Here is a 24,443-nt window from a genome sequence, read left to right as displayed (position 1 = left end):
TCAGTAATAAGAAACTTAGTTTTGTTACCTATGAATGAGTTTTCAATGCACAAATATGTAAATTAGATGGTTTAATAAATATTTAAATGTGAGCCAGGTTTGATGATTTGGTGTCCGTGGGGAAGGTGGGTTTTAATGCATCTATGAAAGTAACAGCCCTGCGTCATGCAATAAATAATGATAAAAGTGCACCCATTTAAGAAAACAATGTTCTGGATAATTCCTCAATTCCCAAAGTACATTATAATTAATTGTGGTACATTTTCTCCAAAATATGACTCCCAGCCACCAAAGATTTAAATTCTATGGGACTGGAATTGGGCCTGGGCAACTCAGTGTTTCTACCCTCAGGCAATTCTGATAATGAAGTCTGGATGAGAAAGCCAGGGACAAGACCACTAGCTCTTAAAACAGGAAGACCTGGGTTCAAAAGTTGGCTCAATAACCAACGAGCCTTGTGCCTGGCTAAGTTATTTATCCTCTGTGGGTCTCAGTGATCTTATCTGTGAAATGAAGATAATGATACTTATTTTAGTGGTGTAACAGTACAAAACTTGAAAACAAGCACAAAATTATTTGAAACTTTTCATAATAAGATTGGTTTTTGTCATCGAGCATACATAATAATTTTGTTTTTTTGTCCTTCCTTTGTCACAATCAGCTTGAGGGAGGTATAAAAAATTTAGCCATGGTGTAGAACACTCTTCTTTAGGTTACATAATTAAGTGCCAGAGTAGACTCAAGCCTCTGCTCTAACAATGTTCAAACTCCCAGGTGAAGGAAACAAGATTTGACTTGTGGTACAACAGATGGTGTCATATAGGCAGTTGCCTTTTTATGGGATTTTACTCTACAATTATATTTTTTAAAATTTATTTGAAAGAGTTGCAGAGAAGGAGAGACAGATATCTTCCATTTGCTGGTTCACTTGCCAAATGGCCACAATAGCAAGGGCTGAAACCAGGAAACAGGAATTCCACCTAGTCTTCCACATGGGTGAGTGGTCCAAGTAATTGGACCATCTTGTGCTGCCTTCTCAGGTGCATTAGCAGGGAGCTGGATCAGAAGTGGAGCATTCGATTCCAACCAGTGCCCATATGGCGTGCTAGCATCACAGGCAGTGGCTTAGCCCACTGTGCCTCAATAGGCCCATCAGAATCTGTTTAATGGTATTTTATTGTGGGTAAATACCCCATTTTTTCCTTTAATTTTCTTGCCCACCCAACTTGCATTTAACTATAATAATGAGGAGGGATATAAAAAGGATAATTCAAATTCTTAGTGATTTTGATATTGTTTAGCCTAAGAATTTCTTTCATTGATGATTTAGCTTTAGTTTTCATACATATCAAGTTCTCCCTGCCCTTCTTTCTCCTGGCATGGGGAGGGAGCAAAGAAATAAACCTATATAGGTAAACTTTACTTATTTGAAAGGCAGAGAGAAATACAGACCTTCTACCAGTTGGTTCACTGCTGCAATAGAGGAAGCTAGGAGCCTGGAGCTCAATGCATATTATGGGGGAAGCTTCGGCACATTAGCAGAAGCTAGAATTGGAAGCAGAGCTGGAACTCAAGCCCAGGCACTCTGATAAGAGATGCAGGTGCCCCAACCACTGCACCAAATACCTGTGCCTGTAGGAGGTGAACTTTAAACAAGGTAACTGAAAACATGTTGTCTGAATCATTTTTATTTGGCTTAATTGGTAAATAAATATAATAAAACTGTCAGAAACCACTAGCAATACAGTAAACTTCAAAGAATTTATTTCAACTTCACTCACTCATATTTCTTGGAATGGGACTATATACATTATTCACCAATAAATGCTTAATGCTTTAAATTTACAATATTATTTGCAGAAACTTGAAAATTAAATGGGAAAAGTATAAAAAATTCTTCTGCTCTTAAAAATCAAAATAACACTTTTTACAGCAGCCAAAACCTTTAACCAAAAAATCCATGAATGCAACAAAATGGTCACCATTATCTTGATTATTAACACTGAAAAAAGTACACATGGTAGCTTCCAAAACACAGCTGATCAGTAATGGTCCAGTTTTTCCTTCTAAGCACACAAAGCTTTGCCCTTGATCATTATTTTTATTTCACCTCTTCAAACACACAAATTGCTCCAACTTTCTTTCAAGTTTATTTAAACTTTTGACATCTAATATTGGTAATGCTTGCTAAGATTTAAGAACTCCCAACAACAATAATCAGAAAATGACCCACAGTTAAATAAAATCATCCTAAAGGACTAACTATACAGTGGAGTCTGGTATTCAGTGTCTATAGTGTTTTTGAATTACATGATTTTATTTTTTCACACACATAGCACCTCATCAAATATCTGGTAAACACTTTTCAATCACAGTAAGGGTAGAGAGGCCATGTTCCAAAAGACAACTTTGTGATTCACTTAAGATAACATTGCAAGACAAGTCTCAGGCATAACCAAGGACAGGAATGCAGTCTGTTGGTTCTCATGCCCCAAGGTGACACTCATCTATGTGGGCATCATCCTATCAAGACATGGTCCTGTTTCCAAAACCAACAAAGAACAGTTAAATGCTAAATGGACTCCTGTTTTACAAATGATCGGTTAAATGTAAAACTAAAGCCAAAAAACATTTCCAAAACTTTAAAAGAGACATGGTTATTCTATCTCTTTATTCCAGGGAATTCTGTTAAAAAGATACTAAATGAAGTCCAATGTTGTGAAGTTTTAGTGTAAAAATTAATGTACTGAAATCCAGGGTAGTTACAACTTCCATGTAAATTCTGCAAAAGAATTCCTTTGGAGAGTTTCACAAGCTGTATTCCTGACCTGAAGAGTCACTTTTTTTATGCCGAGGAGAGGGAGTGGTCTTTGTGGGAGATGGGGACGCAGTACCTGGTGAGTCTGTTCCTCCATCAGAAGTGCTTGGTGACGATGCCAGATGGGGAACTTTCTTTTTCCCAAGGAATCCTCCCCCTTCAAATCCTCCTTTCTTCCTTAACTCCACTTTGTTCTCATTTTCATCTTCTGATGACCTTTTCTTGGGTTCTGAAAACCCTTCAGCTATTTTAGGTGCTTCCAATCCACTATCCGATTCTCTCCAACTTTTAATTTCTGTTCCAGGAGACTTTCTCTCAGCTACATTGCATTCCCCTGGTGCCCCCTTCACTTCAGCCTGTATCGGGCCCAAGTTACCATTTTCAGGGACAGCTCTTTCTATATTTCTGTTCAAATTAATAGTCTGGAAGTCTCTATAACTGTGAAAGCTCTCAGTCCTTCTTGCCCTTGCTAACAAAGGACTCTCTCTGTAAGGCCTCATGGAACCATAAGTAGCTGCTTCATGGATGGTTTCATGGTGCTGAAGCTGAAGACTGAAATACAGTTTTTAAAATTACAGTTAAGATTTCATGCTGCAATTTTTCAGGAGCATGGATCATTAATCATACTACCAATATAAACATAAAAAGTGTTTTAAATCCATATTTCTCTATAAAATTATGCTTATCAAGTACTGTGTATTTTGTGTGTATATATGTATATACACACATAAGTACACTTTAAAGGTTAATGGAAAATAGAACTGAAAGATAATTTTGGTATAAGAATTTTTGAAATTCATCTATACTTTTCATATTATACATTTCTATAAACTTTTTGAAGACCTCATATTTAATACTGTTCATATATTCACACATGAAGAGCTGAGGCAGGGAAAATATTTAAAACAGGAAATGAATATAAATCAGTATTTTACTTCTGGTTCCTTAGATTTAAGATTTTTTTTTGTCAACATAATTAAAAAAAAATGTGCTAAATCACTGTGGTAAAAGTACTTAATATCTAAATATAAGACTAGCCCTGATAAAGCAATCACTTTAATATTGTCTGAGTCAACAGGAGCACATACCACCTAAGCTGTCATGTATTTTCCTAGTTTTCCTTGAATTCTGTGTCAAATAGGCATTCAAGTTGGCAGCAATTTACAAAAATTAAAAGAAATATTTTTCTATAAAAAGAACCTGACAGGCATACAGATGAGAAATTTGAGTCAAATTTTAAAGATGCAATTGAATGTCAATATAAAGCCTGAGTTAAAAAAAAAAGTCTTTGAAAAATATGGCTTTTTGGATCATCTATCATTTCAGTTAATTTTCCTAAAAGCAACTGATTCAACTTATGTAATACCCAACCCTTTAACCTACCTAGAATTTGATTCTCGGAGGCGGCTATGCTGAACCACAGAAGTTGCTGGACTGATGTTAGGAGTAGCACAGCGAGAAGTGCTGAGATCACACTGGTCCAGTAATTTGAGTAGCTCTTCTTCAGTTGGACCACCTACATCTTAGGAAAACATACACTCATTTAATGACTTACTTCAACAGCTTACCCTGCCCAAGGTCATCCCATAAAGGAACGTACCCTTATCTTCACTTTTGCTAACCATATCCATAGCAGTGGTCAGATCCCACATCTGAATGCTGCCATTTGTATGGCCTGTGAACAAGTAGCGCCGTGGCCTTGAGCCCATCCTACTGGATCCTTCACATTCTCTCACTGTAAATGCGGATATTGTAGTACAGTCAACAGCTTGGATCTCACATATTCTGCAAAAGATACTGCATAGTTAGAAACCAAGGGAACAGATACCACTTTACAAATCAGACATTAATTTCTTACAAAATTATAGCTGAATCCTCAACTAAAACAGACTTAAAGGAGTCAAGGCAAGCTAAGGACAAAATCGGGTGGATTTCTGGAGTCCAAAAAACAGTAATTCAAAAAAATAAGTAAATAAATAAATAATTCAAATACAGGCAAACAGTTGAAGTTAACCTTAAAAGCAGAACAACCCTTGATGGGCATGAACAATTCTTTAAAAGGAAGCTAAGAAACTGAAGAGAGCACAGACATCATATTAGATCCTGAAAAAAATCAATGAAAATTTACATGTAAATTTTAAAAATCTAAAACCAGAAAAAGTATAGAGCTCTATGAAGAAACTGCATCTTCCACTGTATTAACAGACAAGGTTTTCAGAGCATTTTTAACTGTTTCACTTATTATCATAAAAGATGAAAGGACAATTATCTATACTGATGAACGGGGAGATCAGTGGATGTCAGTAAATCACTTTCCCAAAGTCATAAGCAGTGAATGAACTGTACTTGACTGAATTATTTATCCCAGTTGAGGGGACTTAAACTAAGAAAAAAAGTTAACAGGCAAATGCAGTTAGAAAAATGGAGGAAGAGAAAATATAGTCCACCTAAATGTGAGAAACATCATAGGAATAGAAAATGAAGCCCAGCCGTGTGACTGCTGTTGAGCAGCAAAGCAGCTGCCTGTGATGCTGGCATCCCACAGGGGCCCTATTTCACTTCAGATCTGCTCCCCGCTAATGCGTGTGGGAAAACAGCAGGAGGACCAAGCGGTTGGTTCCCAGCCACTCCCATGGGAGACCAGGATGGAGTTCCAGCGTTCTACCTTCAGCCTGGTGCAGCCCTGGCTATCGTGGCCATTTGGGAAATAAACTGGCAGAGGGTAGACCTCTAACTCTTTTTTTGTAAATTTTAACTTAAAAAATGTATTTATTTGAAAGAGATAAAATGCCCACAACACCTGGGCTGGACCAAGCTGAAGACAGGAGCCAGGAACTCCATCCAGGTCCCCCTGCATGGTGGCAGGAACCCAAATACTTGGGTTATCATCTGCCTCCCAGGCACATTAACAGGAAGCTGGATCAGAGCATTGCAGTAGCCATAACTTGAAGCAGGAACTCAGATACAGCATGAGGGCGTCCCAAGTGGTGGCTTTACCTGCTGAGTGACAATGCACACCTCTCCATGAACTGTTTGAAGCTCCATGGCTGAGTCATAAGGTATCCTAGGCTTATTGCTGATCTCAAGGGAAAAACTTAGTATTTCATATTGCATATAAGGTTTTAAATGATTATTACTAGGATTTTTTAAAATCGTGAGTATTGAATTTGTCAAATTTCCTGCACTATTAAGATAATTTTTCTGTATGTTTCATGTAGTGAATTACATTTAATTTTAATATTTATAAATTGACTTATGATGGTTCTAAGAAACACCTATATTTCCAGTTTAAAACAAATCAACATTTATATGTACATGAAAGAATCTGATTTTACTCTTTTTCCCCCATGTTGGAATGGAAGCCTTAGAATTCTCTTTCCTGTACAATTTTTTTTCTAGCTCATTTTCAATAATTTCATTTCTTACTATTAAAAGCCTGAACTGTCTGTAAACCAAAAACTTTAATTCAAAACAGATTCATTAAAGACTGATTTTCTACTGAATTCTATTAAGTAATTTCTGCTTGTTATTTTTATATCTACAGCTTTTGTTCTAGAATCATAAATACAGAAATTATAACATACTGCTCTTGTTTGAAATATTAGAATTGAACAATGGTGAGAGATGATAAAGGATGTGACAAGACCAGTTTTAATGAACATTCAGCAGCTTTTTCACTATGAAAAGTCCATGAAATCATAGAAATTTATAGCATTTCTTGAGATTAACTATTTGGTGTCTTCATTATAGGCTCCTAATATAATTTCTTTTAAAAAACGTCAAACTTCAGTATACTATAAAGTCAATAATTCATTTAATAGTTGCTAATGACTATATGCAGTGAATTCTGATGAAAAGAGAATTTCAAAGGGTTTGTTCACTAAAATATTAACTCATGAGTCATGTTGAAGAAAAGATACCTGAGCAATCTTAGAAACACCAATAGCATCACTAACATTGAAGTGAAAATCAGTAATCTTTTCAATGATTGCAAGAATTTTACTTTTCACTTATTTGACATCAATGCAACTTTGAGGCTTTACCATTTCTTCCCTTTAAAAACAATCTGGTTAAGGATATAAATTCTAAATTTCATTCAGTGCAAAAGGAAGACAAAATCAACTGCTACTGAACTTCTAGTGTAGTGACAGACTATGCAAGAAGTTTTGTTATATTTTTAACTCATTTTATCCTATGACATCCTGCCAAAACAATTAAATCTCATTTTACAAGGTAACTAGAACACAGGAAACAAGGAACTTAAGTTTAATTTACATACAAGTACCAAAATTAGAATTTAGTTCCTCAGTCTGTCATCAGCTTCACTATGCTCTTCATGTAACTGAACAAAAGCGGAGGCATACTGCAGTGCCATATACTGGAAGATGGCGGAGGGGGCATTCACACTGAGTACTGAAGAGAATGTATGAAGACAGAGCTCCTTACTGTCAAAGAGAATTTATCTCCATATTAAAGTTCATCAAAGAGGTATTATGAAATTAAACATGGGTATTTTACTGTATGACGTGAAGATTATGCAAACTGTAGTTACTATTTATCAGCTTGTAGTTGTTTCATGGTTTTTATTTCAAGAGGTAATACTAAGTGTCAGAAAATCTGTAATATGTCTTACTTGAGAGATGTGTATACCATACAGATTTGTATGGGAGGGTTGGGAAATATTTATCCCTAGTCCTTCCTAACTGTCCACAGCATTGTTAAGAGTCTTAAATAGATGCTAGAGAATAAGCAGTATGTATATCTTAGGTTAAAACAATCAGATGAGAATGGACTTCTCAATAGGTTGTTTGCCTTTTGATATCACTGTAGCCACCACGAATTGCCATGTGTTTTATAGGACAGTAAGTGATTTCAGAACATAAGTACCTTTTCCCAGTCGATGAGAGTCTCACAAATAGCTTGTTGGTGATGGGAACAACTTTCTGGATAAACACCTGTTGATCATCTCTCTCTCCAAAGGGACCTAGGTCAGCAAACAGAAAATTTCAAAAGCAGCTAATTAAAATTTGTTATACATAGAAAGCAATAAAAAATTTTCTCATGTCTAATATGGCACTACATTCCAAATAAAAATCAGTTATAAAATCCAATGGTACAAGAGCTGTTAGACGTTTTCTGCACTAGGGCTGTAATTTGCCCAAGGCTGTACAGTAACAGTACTACATGAATGTGCACTGAAACATCTGCTAGTTGGGAGGACTGCCTGGATTCTTCTAACTCCAAAAAAAAAGGAATGTATTACTTTTTTGAACAGCCACCAGTTTTAAAATACAATCATAAGCTTTCATTAACTAGATTAACAGATGCAAATTTTTAAGATTTCTTATAGGGTAACTGGTTATAAAAATAAGAATCAGATGTCCAAAGACATTTTGAGACTGAGTTATACCTTGCAACGTTTTCAAAGATTGCATTATTTTCTCTTTAGTGTACTTGGGAAGGCATGCAAATAGTCTATTATATTTTAGAAAGATTGCAAACAACAATGTAAAGAAAAAGTATTATCATGCAAAACTTATAGCACACATTTTAGTAATTCTTTCTTATATTCTTTACCTAAAATAATTCCATTTACTGTTCATAAGATGATGATGTTCATCTTAATGAATCACACCTGCTTAATAAATCAAATAATTTCTTTATCTTCCAAGTATCTCCACCACTACTTCCTTTCATGCTCACCTTCCATGTGGAATATTTCATTGTGATCTAGATTATACCCATACTACCCTCCTGAACCTGAACTCTCCAGTTTCACTGAGGTCTATTCCTTAGGAGATTCTTTAAAAACAGTACTATAAAGAGGAAAGAAAAAATCTTCCTGCCTTCTTTGACTGAATCTCACAATTTAAAGGCCTCTTTCTAAACATTTGTGTTCACATTATATATGCTTTCCCAGTACAAATCCCTGTTTCTTATATGCTGATAACTTGTAAACATGACTTCCTCAAAAGGTACAACCTTCACACCAAAGAATGTTGTCCATAGGCCCATTCACTGTAAATCTACAAGTCTGATTTCCTCTTCTTTTGAGAAAGTCCCTCTTTCTATATTTCAGTTAATAACATCATAACTCCATTTCCAAAGACTCCAGGCTTCTCTTCTGTCCCATGTCTTACTGAATGATTCCTCCTTACTAGATAATTAATTGCTTCTTCCTGGTTTTTTTGTTTGTTTCATTGCTTGCTGTCTTTTTGCACATTCGAGAATGAAATGTATATAATGTAAATCCAGTATCACTTTCAAATTTCCTTAGAAACTCATTACTTAACAAGATGGAATCTAAATTCCTTAGTTTGAGACGCTCCGTGACCTTGTCCTTGCCTATCCACCTAGACTCATGTCCAGATATTCTTATCCACATACCCTGTAATGCAGCAGGCAGTGAGCTTCTTGACATTCTCCAAACTTGTTAGGTTCTCTTGGTCTCTATCCTTTCTAAAATCATCCATATCCACCATCCTCTACATGAGAGCTCATAAACTAGGACTTCAGAAGTGTTCTGTCTTAACGTCGGTTTCCATCACTGTTAAGTGAGGCCTGGGAGGATGGGCCCTGATATTGGAGTGCCTGGTTTGAGTCCCAGCTTTGCTGTTGTCCCAATTCCCGCTTCCTGTTGAAGTATACCCTTGGGGGGAAGCAGGGCTGATGGCTCAGGTGGATGGGAGATCATTCTCTCTCTCAAATAAATAAAATTAATTAAAAATACTAAGTTGGGATAATATAACCCCCCATAGTTGTGAAGAAGGTTAGCATAGATCTTAGTGCTATCTCTTGGGTGCTTTTCTGCCCTATGTCCTTGAGCATAGTGTGCAAAACAATTGTTTTCTTTTTATTTCCCCTACTGACTACACTGTAAGTTAATATTAATGTTGGAGCTAAAGTACTCAATGAGTACTTGATGAATAAATAAAAACACAAAGTGGCAATTCCTAGCATCATGCATAAAATCATCAAACACTTTTTTTTCCTAAATGTAGCTTACAGTTTTTAAACATAATTATCTTGAAATCTTTACTATGGGTGAATTCTAGATGAATATAAGTTCAGTATTTTCATGACAATTATTTCTAATGTACTTCATGCTATAACTTCTGCTTATACAGATGAACAGAAAGGTATATTAACAAACCAAGTCCTATAGATTGATTGTAAAGATAGTGAGATACAACTACATATATAGCAGAGATTCTTTCAAATGGGCTCTGGGGTAATGGAAATAATCTCTTGATGACTGCACATGTATGGATGCCATACAAACTAACTTTATGTACCTTTTGCTGAAATCAGAAAATAAGCTCTTTCTTCTAGCTTCAACTTTTATTTTCAGTTAATTATCAGCAAAAGAAAAATATTTTCAGGTTTCAAATGTGCAGTTATGAACAAAAGTGGAGAAAATAATGGAGAGGACATTATTTAAACAAACACCAATAAGATGAATATTGTTCATATTAAACAATAAAAAGTACCATAATACTTTTCCAGAAAGTTATGAATTTCAAAATTAAAAATTTGTTTAAAAATCACTTTACATTTTAACTGCCCCAAATTAATCTAACCTACCTATGTCATTTCCAGAAGAGTAGCTACCATGGCTTTCTGTCTCCTCCAGAGACAATATTTTGAATGATGCTAAGGGAGTAGAACCTGGCTGAGTAGAGATCATTCCTCTGAATCGTGTAACTGTCCATGTCCGGACATGGTTATTATCTGCACAGACTATGGGAGACAGAGAACACGAGAGAGCTGTTAGACAATAAAGGCACAATCAAAATCACTTTCATAAACACAGTCGAGCTGTTTTCACCATGAGGTACATTAACACATCATACAGGTTGTTCCATTTGGCAGTGGAAGTGCTTCAGATCCTGGGGTTTTTCCACAGCCTTTATTGGTTGAGCATTCTTGATTCCCAAAGTCTGGAACTTTGGGATTTATTTTATTTTTGGTTTAGGGATGTTCAACCTGTAGTACATTATTTGTGCCTCTGTAACAAAAATGGGACCAAAACCATAAGCTGAATAACCATAAGCTGAATAAAGTATGTCTGGTTGGAAATACAAGGTACATAAGTAAATCTATGGATCCTTATAAAAATAGCAGGATTTAAACTTACAGCAGGGTTTTTGTTTGTTTGTTTTTTTATAAAAAGACTAAGAAGATGTTGAAATTAAGTCTGGGGGCCAGTATTTGGTACAGTGGGATAAGCCATCACCTGTGATGACAGTATCCCGTATCAGAGAACTGATTTAAATTCCAGCTGCTCTGCTTCTGACCCAGCTCTCTGCTGTTGGGCCTGGAAAAGCAGTGAAAAATGGCCCAAGTAGTTGGACCTCTCTGCCACCATTGTGGGAGATCTGGCTGGAATTTGGGGTTCTTGGCTTTGGCCTGGCTCAGCCGCACTCCAGCTGTTATGGCCATCTGGGGAATCAACCAGCAGAAAAATATTTTTTAAATGGGGAAAAAAAAAAGTTAATCAGTTTTGGGTTTTTTCTTTTTTAACCAACCACCGAAATTCTTTCAGCTTATGTAAATCAATTATTAAACAACCTACATCCAAAGTAATTGAATAATTATCGACATAAATGACATTAGTGAAATATCTTATAGTTACTTTAAGGAAAATCCAGATTATGCAGTAAAGCTGAGCATTATTTTTATATAAAATAAGTCTGTATTTAAGAAACATACTCCAAGTAGTTTTATGTTTTACTGGGAACAGCAGTAAGTAGGTATACATCCCAAACTCCTGGTTTCTTTCTGAACACATACTCTGTTAGAAATGGAATCTCTGTTTTATGGTAAGCTTACTAAAATACAGAAAAATAATTTAGGTACTTTGGTTGATTCAGTTGGGCAGTTTTGTTTACATTAGTTATCTAAAGTTTTTATTTAAGGTTTAAAATAAACACTATAGGAAAAATGTCATTATATGTTCATATATGTTGATATCCACCAGGTGGCAGAATTATATAACTGAGAATAGATAATACTTCAGATTTTTGGTTACACTGGATCTTTTTCTTGGCAAACTGAAAAACTTCAAACCTACATGGACTATCTGATGTTAATACAAATGTTCCTTGGCATCACATCCTACAATAACATTATTATCATCAAAATAATAGTAATTAGTATTGAAACCTTTAACACTGTCACTTCTGCAAAATAGTGTTTGCCTATAGGATCAAAATGCTTTACTTTATACAACATTTACTCAGTATCTTTTATGTGCCAAGAACTATGCTAAATATTGAGAAGAGAGAGTGGGGTGGGAGATCTTATCTAGAACAAAGTGATTGATAGATGATAAGTAAGCAAACACATAAATGATCAAGTGAGGAGTCAATGAAGAAATCAAATAGAGAGGGTGTCAGAGGAAACAACTATTGGATAGAGGGTTAGCCAAGTGGCTAAACAATGAAAAGAATAAGAGCAAAAGTTCTGAGAGATTTTTACGAAAGAAAAGCCAGTAGGTTAAAGTGTCATGAGCAACAAGTGGTGTAGGGAGTTGGGAAAAGATTTCAAAGGTGGGATCCATAACAGGAAGAATCAGAGACTATGGTAAAATTTTATTCTAAATACTATGCAAAGTGGGAATCATATGGTTTGTATTACTAAAAGATACTTTGGAATGCTCTGCAGAACACGTACCATTTAAAGGCAAAATTAAAAAATGGGTTGCAAGACTACTATAGTAATTTAGAAGAGAAATGATGAAGACTGCAGTACAAGAACGCACTGGTTTTGGTGTTAAAAAACTGAAATCTATGTATGTTTTTCATCATATCGTGACCTTCTGAAGTACCCTCTTATTGGGGAGGCAGCAATGAGAAGTGATCACATTTGTGACATAGACTCTAGCAAGGCCTAAAAGACTGACAGATTATATACACGAGGGAGGGGAGGGAAGGGGAGAATCAAGGCTGACTCAGATACTCAGCATGAGTAAATGATACTGTGCACTGAGGGGGTTCTTCAGCCATCAAAAATTCTAGTGTGGCCAGGTACACTAGATGTACAAGTTTGGAACTTTCTGGAAGGGCACAAGCAGAAGGAAAAATCTTGGAGTCACAACACCTCAGAGTCTAAGAAAGAGCTCTCGGACAATCTCATATATGAAAGACTCAAGAAATTTTTTCAGGAAAACATAACTGTGATTATATCCCAAACAACTAGATGTTCAATGAAAATATAATCATTCCCCCTTGAATAAGATATTTCAGCCTCACTTGGTGTTTAATCAGACTAACAGTTAAAGACGCATACCTTTTAGACAGTCTTCATGTAAATAAAACTAAGATAGGAAAATCTTTATAAAAACCTTAAGCTGGGCAGCACATGTTCTACAAGAGTTAATGTAAGACTCTTCAAAAAAGCAAGCTCTACTGATAAACCTGCCTCACAATTCAATTATTGCAAAGCCTTTGAAAAAGCATCTATCATATGCAATGAATTTTACCTTATCAGAACAAACTTGAAAACTACTATCTTTTAGCTATCTAAATTTAAAAATACTTTTTATGACTATAAGGAACTAGAAATCTACAAAAATATTATTTTCTTCAAATATGAAAATTCTAATTAGTAGAATGTCTACAAGATAATCAAATATCAAAACACATATATAAACCTATAGCTTTAGTATTACATCTTAAGATAATCAACAAGATTTACATTAAAATTCAACATTGGAAAATTTCTCTAAATCTTTAACAGGTTTATGAAAAATAAATAAGGTAAGCCATAAGAACAAAATGATAATAAAAGATCCAATAAACTAATGTATATTAAAACTGGGAAAAACTGTATCTTTAAAAAGAATCATAGGATTTCTTGAGTTAAGCTTTTCTACCATTTCTTTTAATATTTTTCTTACATAAAACACTGCTTTTATAAATCTGCAGGAATATAAAAGATGGCACACAGGACAAGGTTTTATATAAGGTGGAGCCCTTACCAGTACTAACAGAATCACATTACCTGATACGAGATGCTTCTCTGACAGCATGATTTTTGTAACAGGACTTCGATGAACTGTGAAAGTCTGAAAAAGCTGAGGACCTGATCCAACTGTCTCTGGGTGCTGGACAATCACTCGCACTGCTCCAGAGCTCGTACCATACGCAATCTCGATCCAGTTACCACTGACGCCTACATAAGGTCAAAAGTTGAAAGGTGAAATGTTAGGTAAGGATTAAAAAAAAGCTCTCCTATAATAAAATGTTCTGTCAGCCCCAAATCCAGCTGAACAAAGAAATATTGAGATTTCTCTGGCCATCTCAAAAAGTTATTTTCTTTGTCAGCCCCTTTCTAACCTTCGTTCTGAGTTAGCATTACTCACCTCCTTCCTGATACAATTCTACAAAGCCCATTCTGCACTTATTTGCATGTCTATTTCTATGTGACCCACACTCAAATTTATCCACCCTACAGACTGCCTCACATAGTATGGACTCAATGCATGGTGAAGGAATTAATAAATATGCCACACCAAGAATACCATTAAACAACAGTATTCTTAAAGCAATATTCTGAATTACTTCTAGATTAGAATGACCGTTTGTTTTACTTTTGCAAAATACTAAATTATAATCAAGTATAATACTGTTTAACAGCTTCAAGACACTGAACTATGGACATATATACACACACATTACATTGCTTACATCATACTTAAATATGATGCTTCAATTACATAAAGCTAATCATATCAGGTTCAGCTATGGATTTTTTAAGACCCCACCACCACCACAAATTTAAAGATAGGATGAAGCTCAATAATCTGTATTTTTACAAAGCATTGTAAACCCTTCACGTTTCCAGTTATTACTACTTGATCAGAAAGTCTCCAGGGCAGGCACTGTGGTGAAGCAGATTAAGATGCTGGTTGGGACGCCTGCATCTTCTATCACAGTGCCTGGTTCAAGTCCTAGCCATTCTGCTTCCAATCCAGTTTACTGCTAGTGCCTGAAGGCAGCAGCAGATCATGTCCCAAATGCTCGAGTCCCTGCCACCCATGTGGAAAACCTAGACAGAGTGCCTGGGTCCTGACTTCAGCTTGCTTCAACCCCTACTGCAGGCATCTGGGGAGCGAACAAATGGATGGAAGCTGTGTATCCCTTTTTCTCGGTTACTCTTCCACACACATTTAAAAAATCATGGAAAACACGTCATATCACCTGAGTAAAGTGTTCTTGCCACTACAAAAGATGTGCTTTTGCTTTCTAGAACTTTCTCATTTTTAATCTACATTTTTAAATTGCAAAAATAAATCCATGCCTCACTCTAGAGCAGGGGTCAGCAAACTTTATATGAAGAAGCAGAGGTCATATATTTTAAACTTTGCATGATAATCTGTCACAACCTCTCAACTGTCTCTGTGGCATAAAAGCAGCCAAAGACATTATACAAAACTGTTAATCTGGCTTGGCCAGCAATTCATGGTTTACTAACCCCTGTCCTAGAGCAATACAGATAAAATCTTGTATAATTTAAACCAAATGCATTTATATATACTTTCTTTCATACTAGAGATTATGATTTCCTCTAATAAATTCAGTGTAATAATGATTTTGTACAAGTGACACACTTAAACCTGTTAGTACTACTGGATGGATACCAGTATTTCTTTGAAATCTTTTCACTGTAGAAAAATTTTAAGTTTCCCATTTGTTTATTTTTCACTCTAGAATACAAAAATTCTTAACACTTTACAGAACTATTCTGTTAACCTGATAGCAGTGGCTTCTGAAAGGCAATGAAATTTATATTAAACTTCCAAATCATATATCCTTTCCTCAAATTTAAAAATTTCCAGAGAAATAAGCTTATTTTCCAATACAGAATAGTTTTGCTTTTTCTTGGTAAAAAAAAAAAAATTAAAAGCCTGATTTTTAAGTGAAGGCAGTTTTAATTTCCCACCTAAATTATGCTTGTTTACTGGTCATATTTGACTGCAGGATAAATTTTAGACTAATAGAGATGAAATCCTAGGCACTAGGCAGTTAAAAATAAAGGATCTGATTAGTTTTACCAAGTCACTTAACAAAGTAATGTATATAAACACATTCTCAAACACTTCAAAAATCGGTAACAACTCGTGAAGCACTAACTTGTTTTGGGTGTGAGGTAAACACTGAGAGCAGTGATAGCATCATTTGAGGGGTCATGATACAGTTCCGTCACCAGAAGATCATTGTCCTTCATCCGCAAAGGGAACTTCTGCATATCTAAAAAAGTTTCCAAGATGTAAATCATACTAAAACAATCTACTTTAAAACATTTTTTTCTCATTTAAAAATCCTATCAAATAGGAGCTTATTAAGTCGCTAGAAACTTACCTATGTAATATATTGATCCATTATTACATCCCAGTAGAAGGAATGACCCAGCAGTGTCATAGCTAGTTATAGGAACAACATCTTGAACCTGATGTGAAATTATTAGATGTTAGAAACATTTATAATTTCTATTTTCCACTCGATTTTCTAGAAAATTGAGTCTTCTGATAAACAACCAACATTGAGTTTTAGTTAGAAAATGAACTTTTAGAGCATAGGCGCACATATACATGCACATTCATGCCCCAGGGAAGCGTGAAGAGCCGTTAGTGCAGCTCCTTTTAAATTTTTTCAAGTGATATTTGCTACAAGAGTACTTTGCTTTCTGTATTTAGACAGATGCTTTCCTTCTCCTGTTCATGATCACTAGATTCCCATTCTAGGGAGAGGGCAGAAGGACTGTTATCTCAATGTCAGAGGGGAAAGAGAGCAAAGACCAAAGAAGGGTTCAGAGAGGTGAAGCTTGACAAAGCCAGCTGTGAGTGAGGCGGATGAAGGGGAAAGAGAATGCCCGACAACACATCAAGTGTGGACTAAGTATTTACATTCGTTCTAATTTAAAACAAAAGCTGGGTAAAATCTGAAAATAATGACTTCTCTTAAGCAGGTCATGTACACGCTCCTAATTCCTCCAGCACTATGGGAAAGCTTCAACTGCTACTCTAGAACCATCACAGCAGGAGGGCGGGAGGACTGGGACAGGGAAGGTGTTCGCTGCAGCAGTTCTTTTTTTTTTTTTTTTTTTTTTTTTTTTTTTTTTTACAGGCAGAGTGGACAGTGAGAGAGAGAGACAGAGAGAGAAAGGTCTTCCTTTGCCGTTGGATCACCCTCCAATGGCCGCCGCTGCAGCCGGCGCACCGCGCTGATCCGATGGCAGGAGCCAGGAGCCAGGTGCTTTTCCTGGTCTCCCATGGGGTGCAGGGCCCAAGCACCTGGGCCATCCTCCACTGCACTCCCTGGCCATAGCAGAGAGCTGGCCTGGAAGAGGGGCAACCGGGACAGAATCCGGCGCCCCAACCGGGACTAGAACCCGGTGTGCCGGCGCCGCAAGGTGGAGGATTAGCCTATTGAGCCACGGCGCCGGCTTGCTGCAGCAGTTCTGATTATACCTCTTGGGATGCCTGTCTCTTGAGTCCCCAGCTCCACTTTTGATTCCAGCTTCCTGCTAATGCATACCCTGGGAAGCAGCAAGATGATTGGGTCTTCACCCCCTATGTGGGAGAGCTGGCTGGAGTTCCAGGCTTTTGACTTCTATCTGGCCCAGCCCTGGCTATTGCAGGCATTTGGGGACTGAATCAGTGGATGGAAAATATTTATCAGCCTATGTGTCTGTTTCTGAGTTTCTGCCTTTTCAATAAAATGGAAATATATTTTTTAAAAAAAGATTGGCAGCGGCCCAAGCATTTGGGCCATTTTCCACTGCTTTTACTAGGCCATTAGCAGAGAGCTGGATAGCAAGTGGAGCAGCTGGGACATGAACCAGAGCCCCCAGCCTCAATTTCTTCTTTCTGACTGTTCCTATTCCTACATTACAGTCTACTCCTTACTCTACCTCTTTAATGACTTTGGAAATTCACTCTATAATAGCTTTTCTTTTTTTTTATCTGACAGAGTTAGTGTGAGAGAGAGAGAGAGAAAGGTCTTCCTTCTGTTGGTTCACTCCCCAGATGGCCGCTACAGCCGGCGCTGTGCGGATCCGAAGCCAGGAGCCAGGTGCTTCCTCCTGGTCTCCCATGCAGGTGCAGGGGCCCAGACACTGAGCCATCCTCCACTGCCCTCTCGGGCCACAGCAGAGAGCTGGACTGGAAGAGGAGCACCTGGGACTAGAACCTGGCGCCCATATGGGATGCCGGCGCCGCAGGTGGAGGATTAACCAAGTGAGCCACGGCGCTGGTCCCTCTGTAATAGCTTTCTAATTGTTCAATCATTTCCAAGTTGTAAGGAAAAGATAAAATGTTTTGTGAAGATGAACTTCTCATTTGCTTCCAGGCGCAGTTTATGAATTTGGGAATGTTACAAGCTCCCTTTCAGTAAAAAGTGTGCCTTTTCCTGTGAAAGTCTCCCATGTGGTTTTCTATCTGCATCAAGAAACATAAATAATCCTAGATCAGCAACTCAATCTGAGTTCTGACACTCATTCATAAATTTTTGCTAATTTGAATACTTTTGTTTCAGTTTCTAAGGGATGGGTTCCCTTAGTTACTACCACCACCACACATCAAAAACGGAGCAAAATTTCCCCCATCTTCTTGGAAGCGGAGGCAGACCTAAATCTCCAGATTTTTGCAGCAGGTTCAACTGCTACTATTCATGCTAAACAAATACGTACTGCTTTCTAATTTTGAACAGTATTTTTACATGTCAGTTACTTTCACTATCTTCCTGTAAATGCTAAGGACAGTTTTTCCCCCCAAAAAAAATGTGGGACAAAGACTCCAAAGTCCACTTTATTCCTACATGAGGGGGGGTTATAAACTCATTACCAAACCAAAATAAAAAAGCCTGCTACAGGTACCTTACAAAGAAAAGCAGACAAGTTAAATAAAAAAACCTCTCCAATTCTTATCCAGGCCAGCCCAACAGATCATACAAACTCATTCTGAATCCTTGCTGCTAGAGCCAGTATTTCATCCTCAAACTCTACTGTTGACGTGGAGGCTAGGCAGTAACTCAGACAGTAACACTGCCCGAGTGTCTCTAGTCCTCAGAAAGAACAGGGAGAATTCCCCAACCCTTTAGGAAGCAGGACTAACTTCCCAAACTTTTACATGAGAATGAAATGCATAGTATCTAGATTTCCAGTGTAAGTCTGCATTTAAACTTGAACAGTTTGGGAAGTCATGCCTACAAGTTAAGAAACTAAGCTTAGGTTACCTATTTGACAACATGAATTAATTCCTTCGCATTACTTTTTTTTTTTGAAGACAATTTGGTGTGCGCTGGAGGATTAAATAAAAACAAGAAACTGAAACATTTAACTTTTTTCTCTTACCTAAAGCAGACACAATGCTGATGCAAAATTTTCGTGTTTCACTGAAATTTTCGTGTTTCACTGAAACTGACTTGAGAAACTGCTATACAACAAAAATTTCACAGCAGCTTTTTGGCTTAAACATACACACGTTTGCTTATTCTCTCTTTAGTGGTTTGTATACCTCATCATCAATCTTGATAATACAATCAGAGTCCAGATTTACAAGGGTTGTCTTGTCTGTGTTATTTATGGACAGAACTGCTGCTAAGGGCCAAATCAGAACCTAATGAAGCAGTGCCACAAGTCATAAGAGGCAGCCTCTGGTCACCACTGTCTGTTGAGATTTGCAGATCAGATGCTGAGACATCACTTACCCTCTCTGCACTACACTACAAGGAAATTCATCTAGCTAGGCTATAAGGCTTGTTTGCTACACGAATGCTCAATTTTCCCAAGGTCTTCTTGAAATGTGTAGCAAATCTACTTTGTCAGATACAGTTTTCAATTCATGCATATACCAAGGAAGAAGTATTGGGTTATGCATGAGACTAAAAGTATCCACTTTGAAAACCCTAACTTTCATATGTAAGATAAAAATTCAAAAGAAGGTAATAATGAAGCATGTGCCTTGAGGAGCCCAGATGGACTTCAGCATTTTTATAGCACAGGCAGAGTGGATTTGTCTAGCAGCTAAAAGCTCAGACTTGACCTAGTAACCCATCTAAGAGCAGAACTTTGGCAAGTTATTACAAATCATACCCTCCATTATAGAACTGTCACCAGCAAAAGACCCCTTATGATCAGCTTCCTCTACCTGAACACTAGATACATCTAGACCAGTCCTTCCCACATTCCTTGGCCCATTATTTTTATATAGGCAACCACTACGATGCCTTCTGCTATGCCTATGTGAAAGGCCACTCTAATATTTTGTTTTTCATAAGCATGACTTCAATATCTTCATTATAAATAAAACCTATTTTTCCCAGATTATAATCCCTTTATCCTCTCATGATTTCTGTTGTGTCTCAGAAACTCAAGATCTCAAAAATACTCCCGCCAGCCCAAGTCCATCACACCGCATAGTCACCTATCATAACTCTGCCCTGCTGTCACTCAGGTCAGCCAATCACCTCTGCTGAGGCTCTGGGCACCTGGATCAGCTTACTTTTATCCAATTCTCCATTATTCTCCTGGCATCTAAACATTTATACTGATGTCCCTTGCAGCTTCCTTTCGTCTTTAAGTGAATTCAACGGGTGATTTAAACTGACTACATCGCTGAAAACTGCTGCAGCTCTAAAACCTTAAAAGCAATGTCTGGCCCCAACTACTTAACTTTTGCCAGCAATTCTCGCTTCACATTAAGTCATGATTTTCTTTAACTTGCCTCTAGCACTTCCTTACTATCACTTCTTGATCTTACAATTTCAGTTACCTTGCCATCTATATACGTTCTTATCGCTTTTATTAAAACTCCAGTCCTGAAACAAGTCAGAAATCTCTTGCTGCTGTCCCTAGTACTGAACCTAACTCTGAATGTGTGGTCTCTAGTTCTGATATCAATTCCTATAATGTAGGTTTCCCAACACAATCTAATTAATACACATTTTCAAATGATGCCCTAATGCCAAACCCATGGACCTTCTCAATCATATCACATGTATCCTTCTGGTTCTTGGTTTTCTACGTTGGCCCCTGAAATACTGATGTTCCCCCACAGCTTTACCTTTGGCTTTTCTTTCCTTCTCAATACAATCTCAACTGAAAATTCTAACCAATTCTCATTTTTTGAAATTATCACCTAACTACTGTATTACAAGTCTCTGTTTCTAAACATTTCTACTTTTCTAAATTCCAAAGGAGTTCTCTCAATTATATCCCCAAACCTGTACTTGGATGCCAAAATCACAAACGTCAACATTTTTAATCAAACTAATTATTCTTCACCCTACTCACCAGCATATCTGTTTCTCTTCCTATGTTCTCTATCGAACCAAAATACCATCAGCCACTTGATTGTTAAAACTCAAAAGTCCAAAGCTACATATTTATCTAATTCTCCACATCAGATACCAGTCCTGTCATTTTAGGAAGTCTCTGAAATAAATCTCAAACTCATCTTTGAGAGGCTGGCGCTGTGGCATAGCTGGTTAAGCTGCCAACCGCAGTCCGGCACCCACATGGGCACCAGTTCAAGTCCTGTCTGTCCCACTTCCAATCCAGCTCTCTGCTATGGCCTGGGAATGCAGTGGAAGAAGGGCCAAGTGCTTGGGCCCCTGCACCTGTGTGGGAGACCTGGAAGAAGCTTCTGGCTTCGGATCAGCTCAGCTCCAGCCATTATAGCCATTTGGGGAGTAAACCAGCAGATAGGATGATCTTTCTCTTGGTGAAGCTGTTTCTTTTGTTGAAGTCTGCTATAGTAGACTCCCCTAATCTCCAGTCCACTTTTCATGTAGACACCACTATTATCTTTCCAAAATATGAATCTGATGATGTCACTCTACATTGACTGTTCTTAGTTTTCCTCTTTTCTTCAGAATCAGGTATTAACATTGTCTAAGTCTTACCTCCTATTCCTCACAAGAACTTGTGTGTGTTTAGCTGGCTATCTTTTCGAAATTACACAGACTGTGATTCCACTCAAGAAGTAAAATGTTCCTTGACTACTGTGCCCAAAACATGAGATTTAAAACATTTCAAGGAAATGAAGAAATGTCAAACAACAGTAACAAACTTCTGGAAAACAGTCACATTTGTGTCTAGAAACAATTTACCACTAAATATATTCAATATTCTGTATATTCAAAACCAAAACCACTATTCTTTAGGAATCAAAGACGCATAAGCAGCATAAGTTTCAGAAGTATCTTTACCTCTGTAATGTGCTTTAATTAAAACTAACCTGCCGGGGCCGGCGCTGTGGCACAGTGGGTTAATGCCCTGGCCTGAAGTGGCGGCATCCCATATGGGCACCGGTTCAAGTCCTGGCTGCTCCACTTCCAACCCAGCTCTCTGCTATGGCTGGGATAGCAGTGGAGGATGGCCCAAATCGTTGGGCCCCTGCACCCGTATGGGAGACCTGGAGGAAGCTCCTGGCTCCTGGCTTCGGATCAGCGCAGTTCCGGCCATTGCAGCCAATTGGGGAGTAAACCATCGGATGGAAGACCTCTCTCTCTCTCTCTCTCTCTGCCTCTCCTCTGTGTAACTCTGACTCTCAAGTAAAAAATAAATAAACCTTTAAAAAAAAACAAAACAAAACACTAACCTGCCAGTGCTGAGTGACAGCATTCCACACTCCCACTTTCCCTGTGTGACTTGTAGCCACCAACTGGTTACCAATAAAGAAGAGAGCATCTACAGGAACGCCAAGGCTGAACACTCCTTAAATGAAAAAACAAAGAGGTTAGTCAGTCACCACCTTTGGAATTAATCAAAATCTGGATTAAAGACATCATAAAAGTTACTAATTTAAACCGATTCTCATTTTCACTAATTATGTGCCAGACACTTTGCAGACCAGAAATGGGGAAGCTCATTAAGCAGCTTATGAAATCCAAGGCAGGGAAGAGTCTGTCCCAAGCAATCTCATAACAGTACGAGTATGATACCTTGTTATGTGAAGCTGCAGTCCCCAATCCTATTCTAGCATCACAATAAGCTGGTAGTTTTTAAATGAACAAAGTACTAATAAACTGAAAAGAATCTTGGGATCCATGCCAGACCCATTACATCAGAAAACCTACTGCATTTTCATAAAATCCTTGGGAGATTTACATGCAGTGTAGTATGTTCATATACTGCTAATCTGAAGACATAGATTTGGCAATCTTATCTATCTAGGATGTGTCTAAAAATAAGCGGAAAGGAAAAAAAAGAAATCACATTATACTCAAAAACATTCAAGCCTTTTACTCAGGGGTTTACTTTATACCCTTTGTTTCCCAACATTGTAATCTCAATCAATCCAAAAGGCACTATATTAAGCCTTCTATTTAAAAGCATGGGAAGACAGTATGTAACTAGGAACTTAGTTTATTAGAGAAAAAAATTACAAACCACCAATTATAAAATGCAAACACAACAGAAGAATGAACAGGGTATTTAAAGAGTAGGAAAGGGGTTTGAGATTACATCTTAGCAAAGAAGCAACCTGAGTTGGGTTCTAAGAGGGTAAATAAGAATTCAGCAAATTGGAGGATTGGGATCAGGCAAACCCAAGAAACCTGAGAAAAGGGACGAGGGAGTGTAGATGATGGAAGCTGTAAAGGGGCAAACATCCCATATTAAGGGCAAAAGACTCAAGAATGCCTAAGAAGAGAATTCTAGCTTCTCTCGCTATGACATTTACGGCCCCACATGGTTCTTTCTCTTCAGCAGAGTCACTAGCAGTCAGGAGACTGGATTGGAATACTGGCTCTCAAAGTACCTTTGTTTGCTACCTTTCTACATTTTTAAAAGTCAACATTTTTAATCAAACTAATTATTCTTTACCCTTTACATATCTTACCTACAAAAGAGTCCAAACTAAGTGTCTCAATGATCATACTCAACTTAAATATGTTACAATTTACTTATCTGAAAAACATTGCATGGGAAATTTCTGTTTTTCTAATTATGCTGAAACAATAACTCACCTATAAAATACTGTCTTGGGTAGATTTTTAGCTATTTCAAGTATCAGGTTGATTGGTATGTTTCCTAAGAAGCACCTGTGCTAATATGAAAAGTTACAATTTAGCTGAAGAAAACAAAGATATAAAAGGCCTTGAAGAACACATGTGGAAAAAAAATTAAATGTAAAACTACAGCTAAAACCAACTACAGTATGCTCTAATAGAACAAGACACAAAAGATAACTGACTTATTCTGAATCTTATCCCAGTGCTAAGTTTTCTTTTTGTTTTTCTATATACAATCCCAGTGGCAGAATGCTACCTTCAAAATTCTTAACCAATCTTAAGAAAGCCAGGCATCTAGCAGAAAGAAAAACGATGTATACTAGACAAAATTTTTAAAACAAAAAAAGACTGGTAAGTACTGCTAGAAATGTTTCCTCCTTATATATATGTATGGATATTTATATAAACATGCACATGAACACATTATCTCAGCCCAAATTGTCAACCAAAATGCAAAAGCAAAATGAAACGCATACAAAAAGCTAAGCCCTTTGAGGAGAATTAAGAGAGAAACCTGCCACTTTAAAAGTTATTATTTCATACTGTATACAATTTTAAGGATTCCTAGATACCAGTACTTTAATTTTGATGCCAAATAATTTTTC

General features: G+C 37.2%; 1 protein-coding gene across 4 annotated transcripts in view; it reads right to left on the bottom strand.

Annotated features, from left to right (window-relative positions):
- Positions 1-1,742: 1,742 nt before the first annotated feature.
- KCTD3 (potassium channel tetramerization domain containing 3) overlaps positions 1,743-24,443 on the bottom strand; it is a 51,837-nt gene continuing 29,136 nt past the window's right edge. For 2 of the 4 annotated variants that reach the window (XM_051820562.2, XM_051820566.2), the window contains 9 exons: positions 22,425-22,540; positions 16,183-16,270; positions 15,955-16,071; positions 13,823-13,993; positions 10,403-10,558; positions 7,706-7,802; positions 4,419-4,603; positions 4,202-4,340; positions 1,743-3,370 (listed from right to left, as the gene is read on the bottom strand). In XM_051820562.2, the coding sequence (XP_051676522.1) occupies positions 2,809-3,370; positions 4,202-4,340; positions 4,419-4,603; positions 7,706-7,802; positions 10,403-10,558; positions 13,823-13,993; positions 15,955-16,071; positions 16,183-16,270; positions 22,425-22,540 (1,631 nt within the window). In that variant the 3' untranslated portion in view covers positions 1,743-2,808. The remainder of the gene's footprint in view (positions 3,371-4,201; positions 4,341-4,418; positions 4,604-7,705; positions 7,803-10,402; positions 10,559-13,822; positions 13,994-15,954; positions 16,072-16,182; positions 16,271-22,424; positions 22,541-24,443) is intronic. The other 2 variants (XM_051820563.2, XM_051820567.2) reach the window with 1 other exon arrangement.

This window comes from Oryctolagus cuniculus, chromosome 13 (assembly GCF_964237555.1).
Source record: "Oryctolagus cuniculus chromosome 13, mOryCun1.1, whole genome shotgun sequence".
Lineage (NCBI taxonomy): Eukaryota > Metazoa > Chordata > Mammalia > Lagomorpha > Leporidae > Oryctolagus > Oryctolagus cuniculus.
The sequence above is the reverse complement of the archived record's forward strand: the minus strand, read 5'-3'. Positions and strand labels throughout refer to the sequence as shown.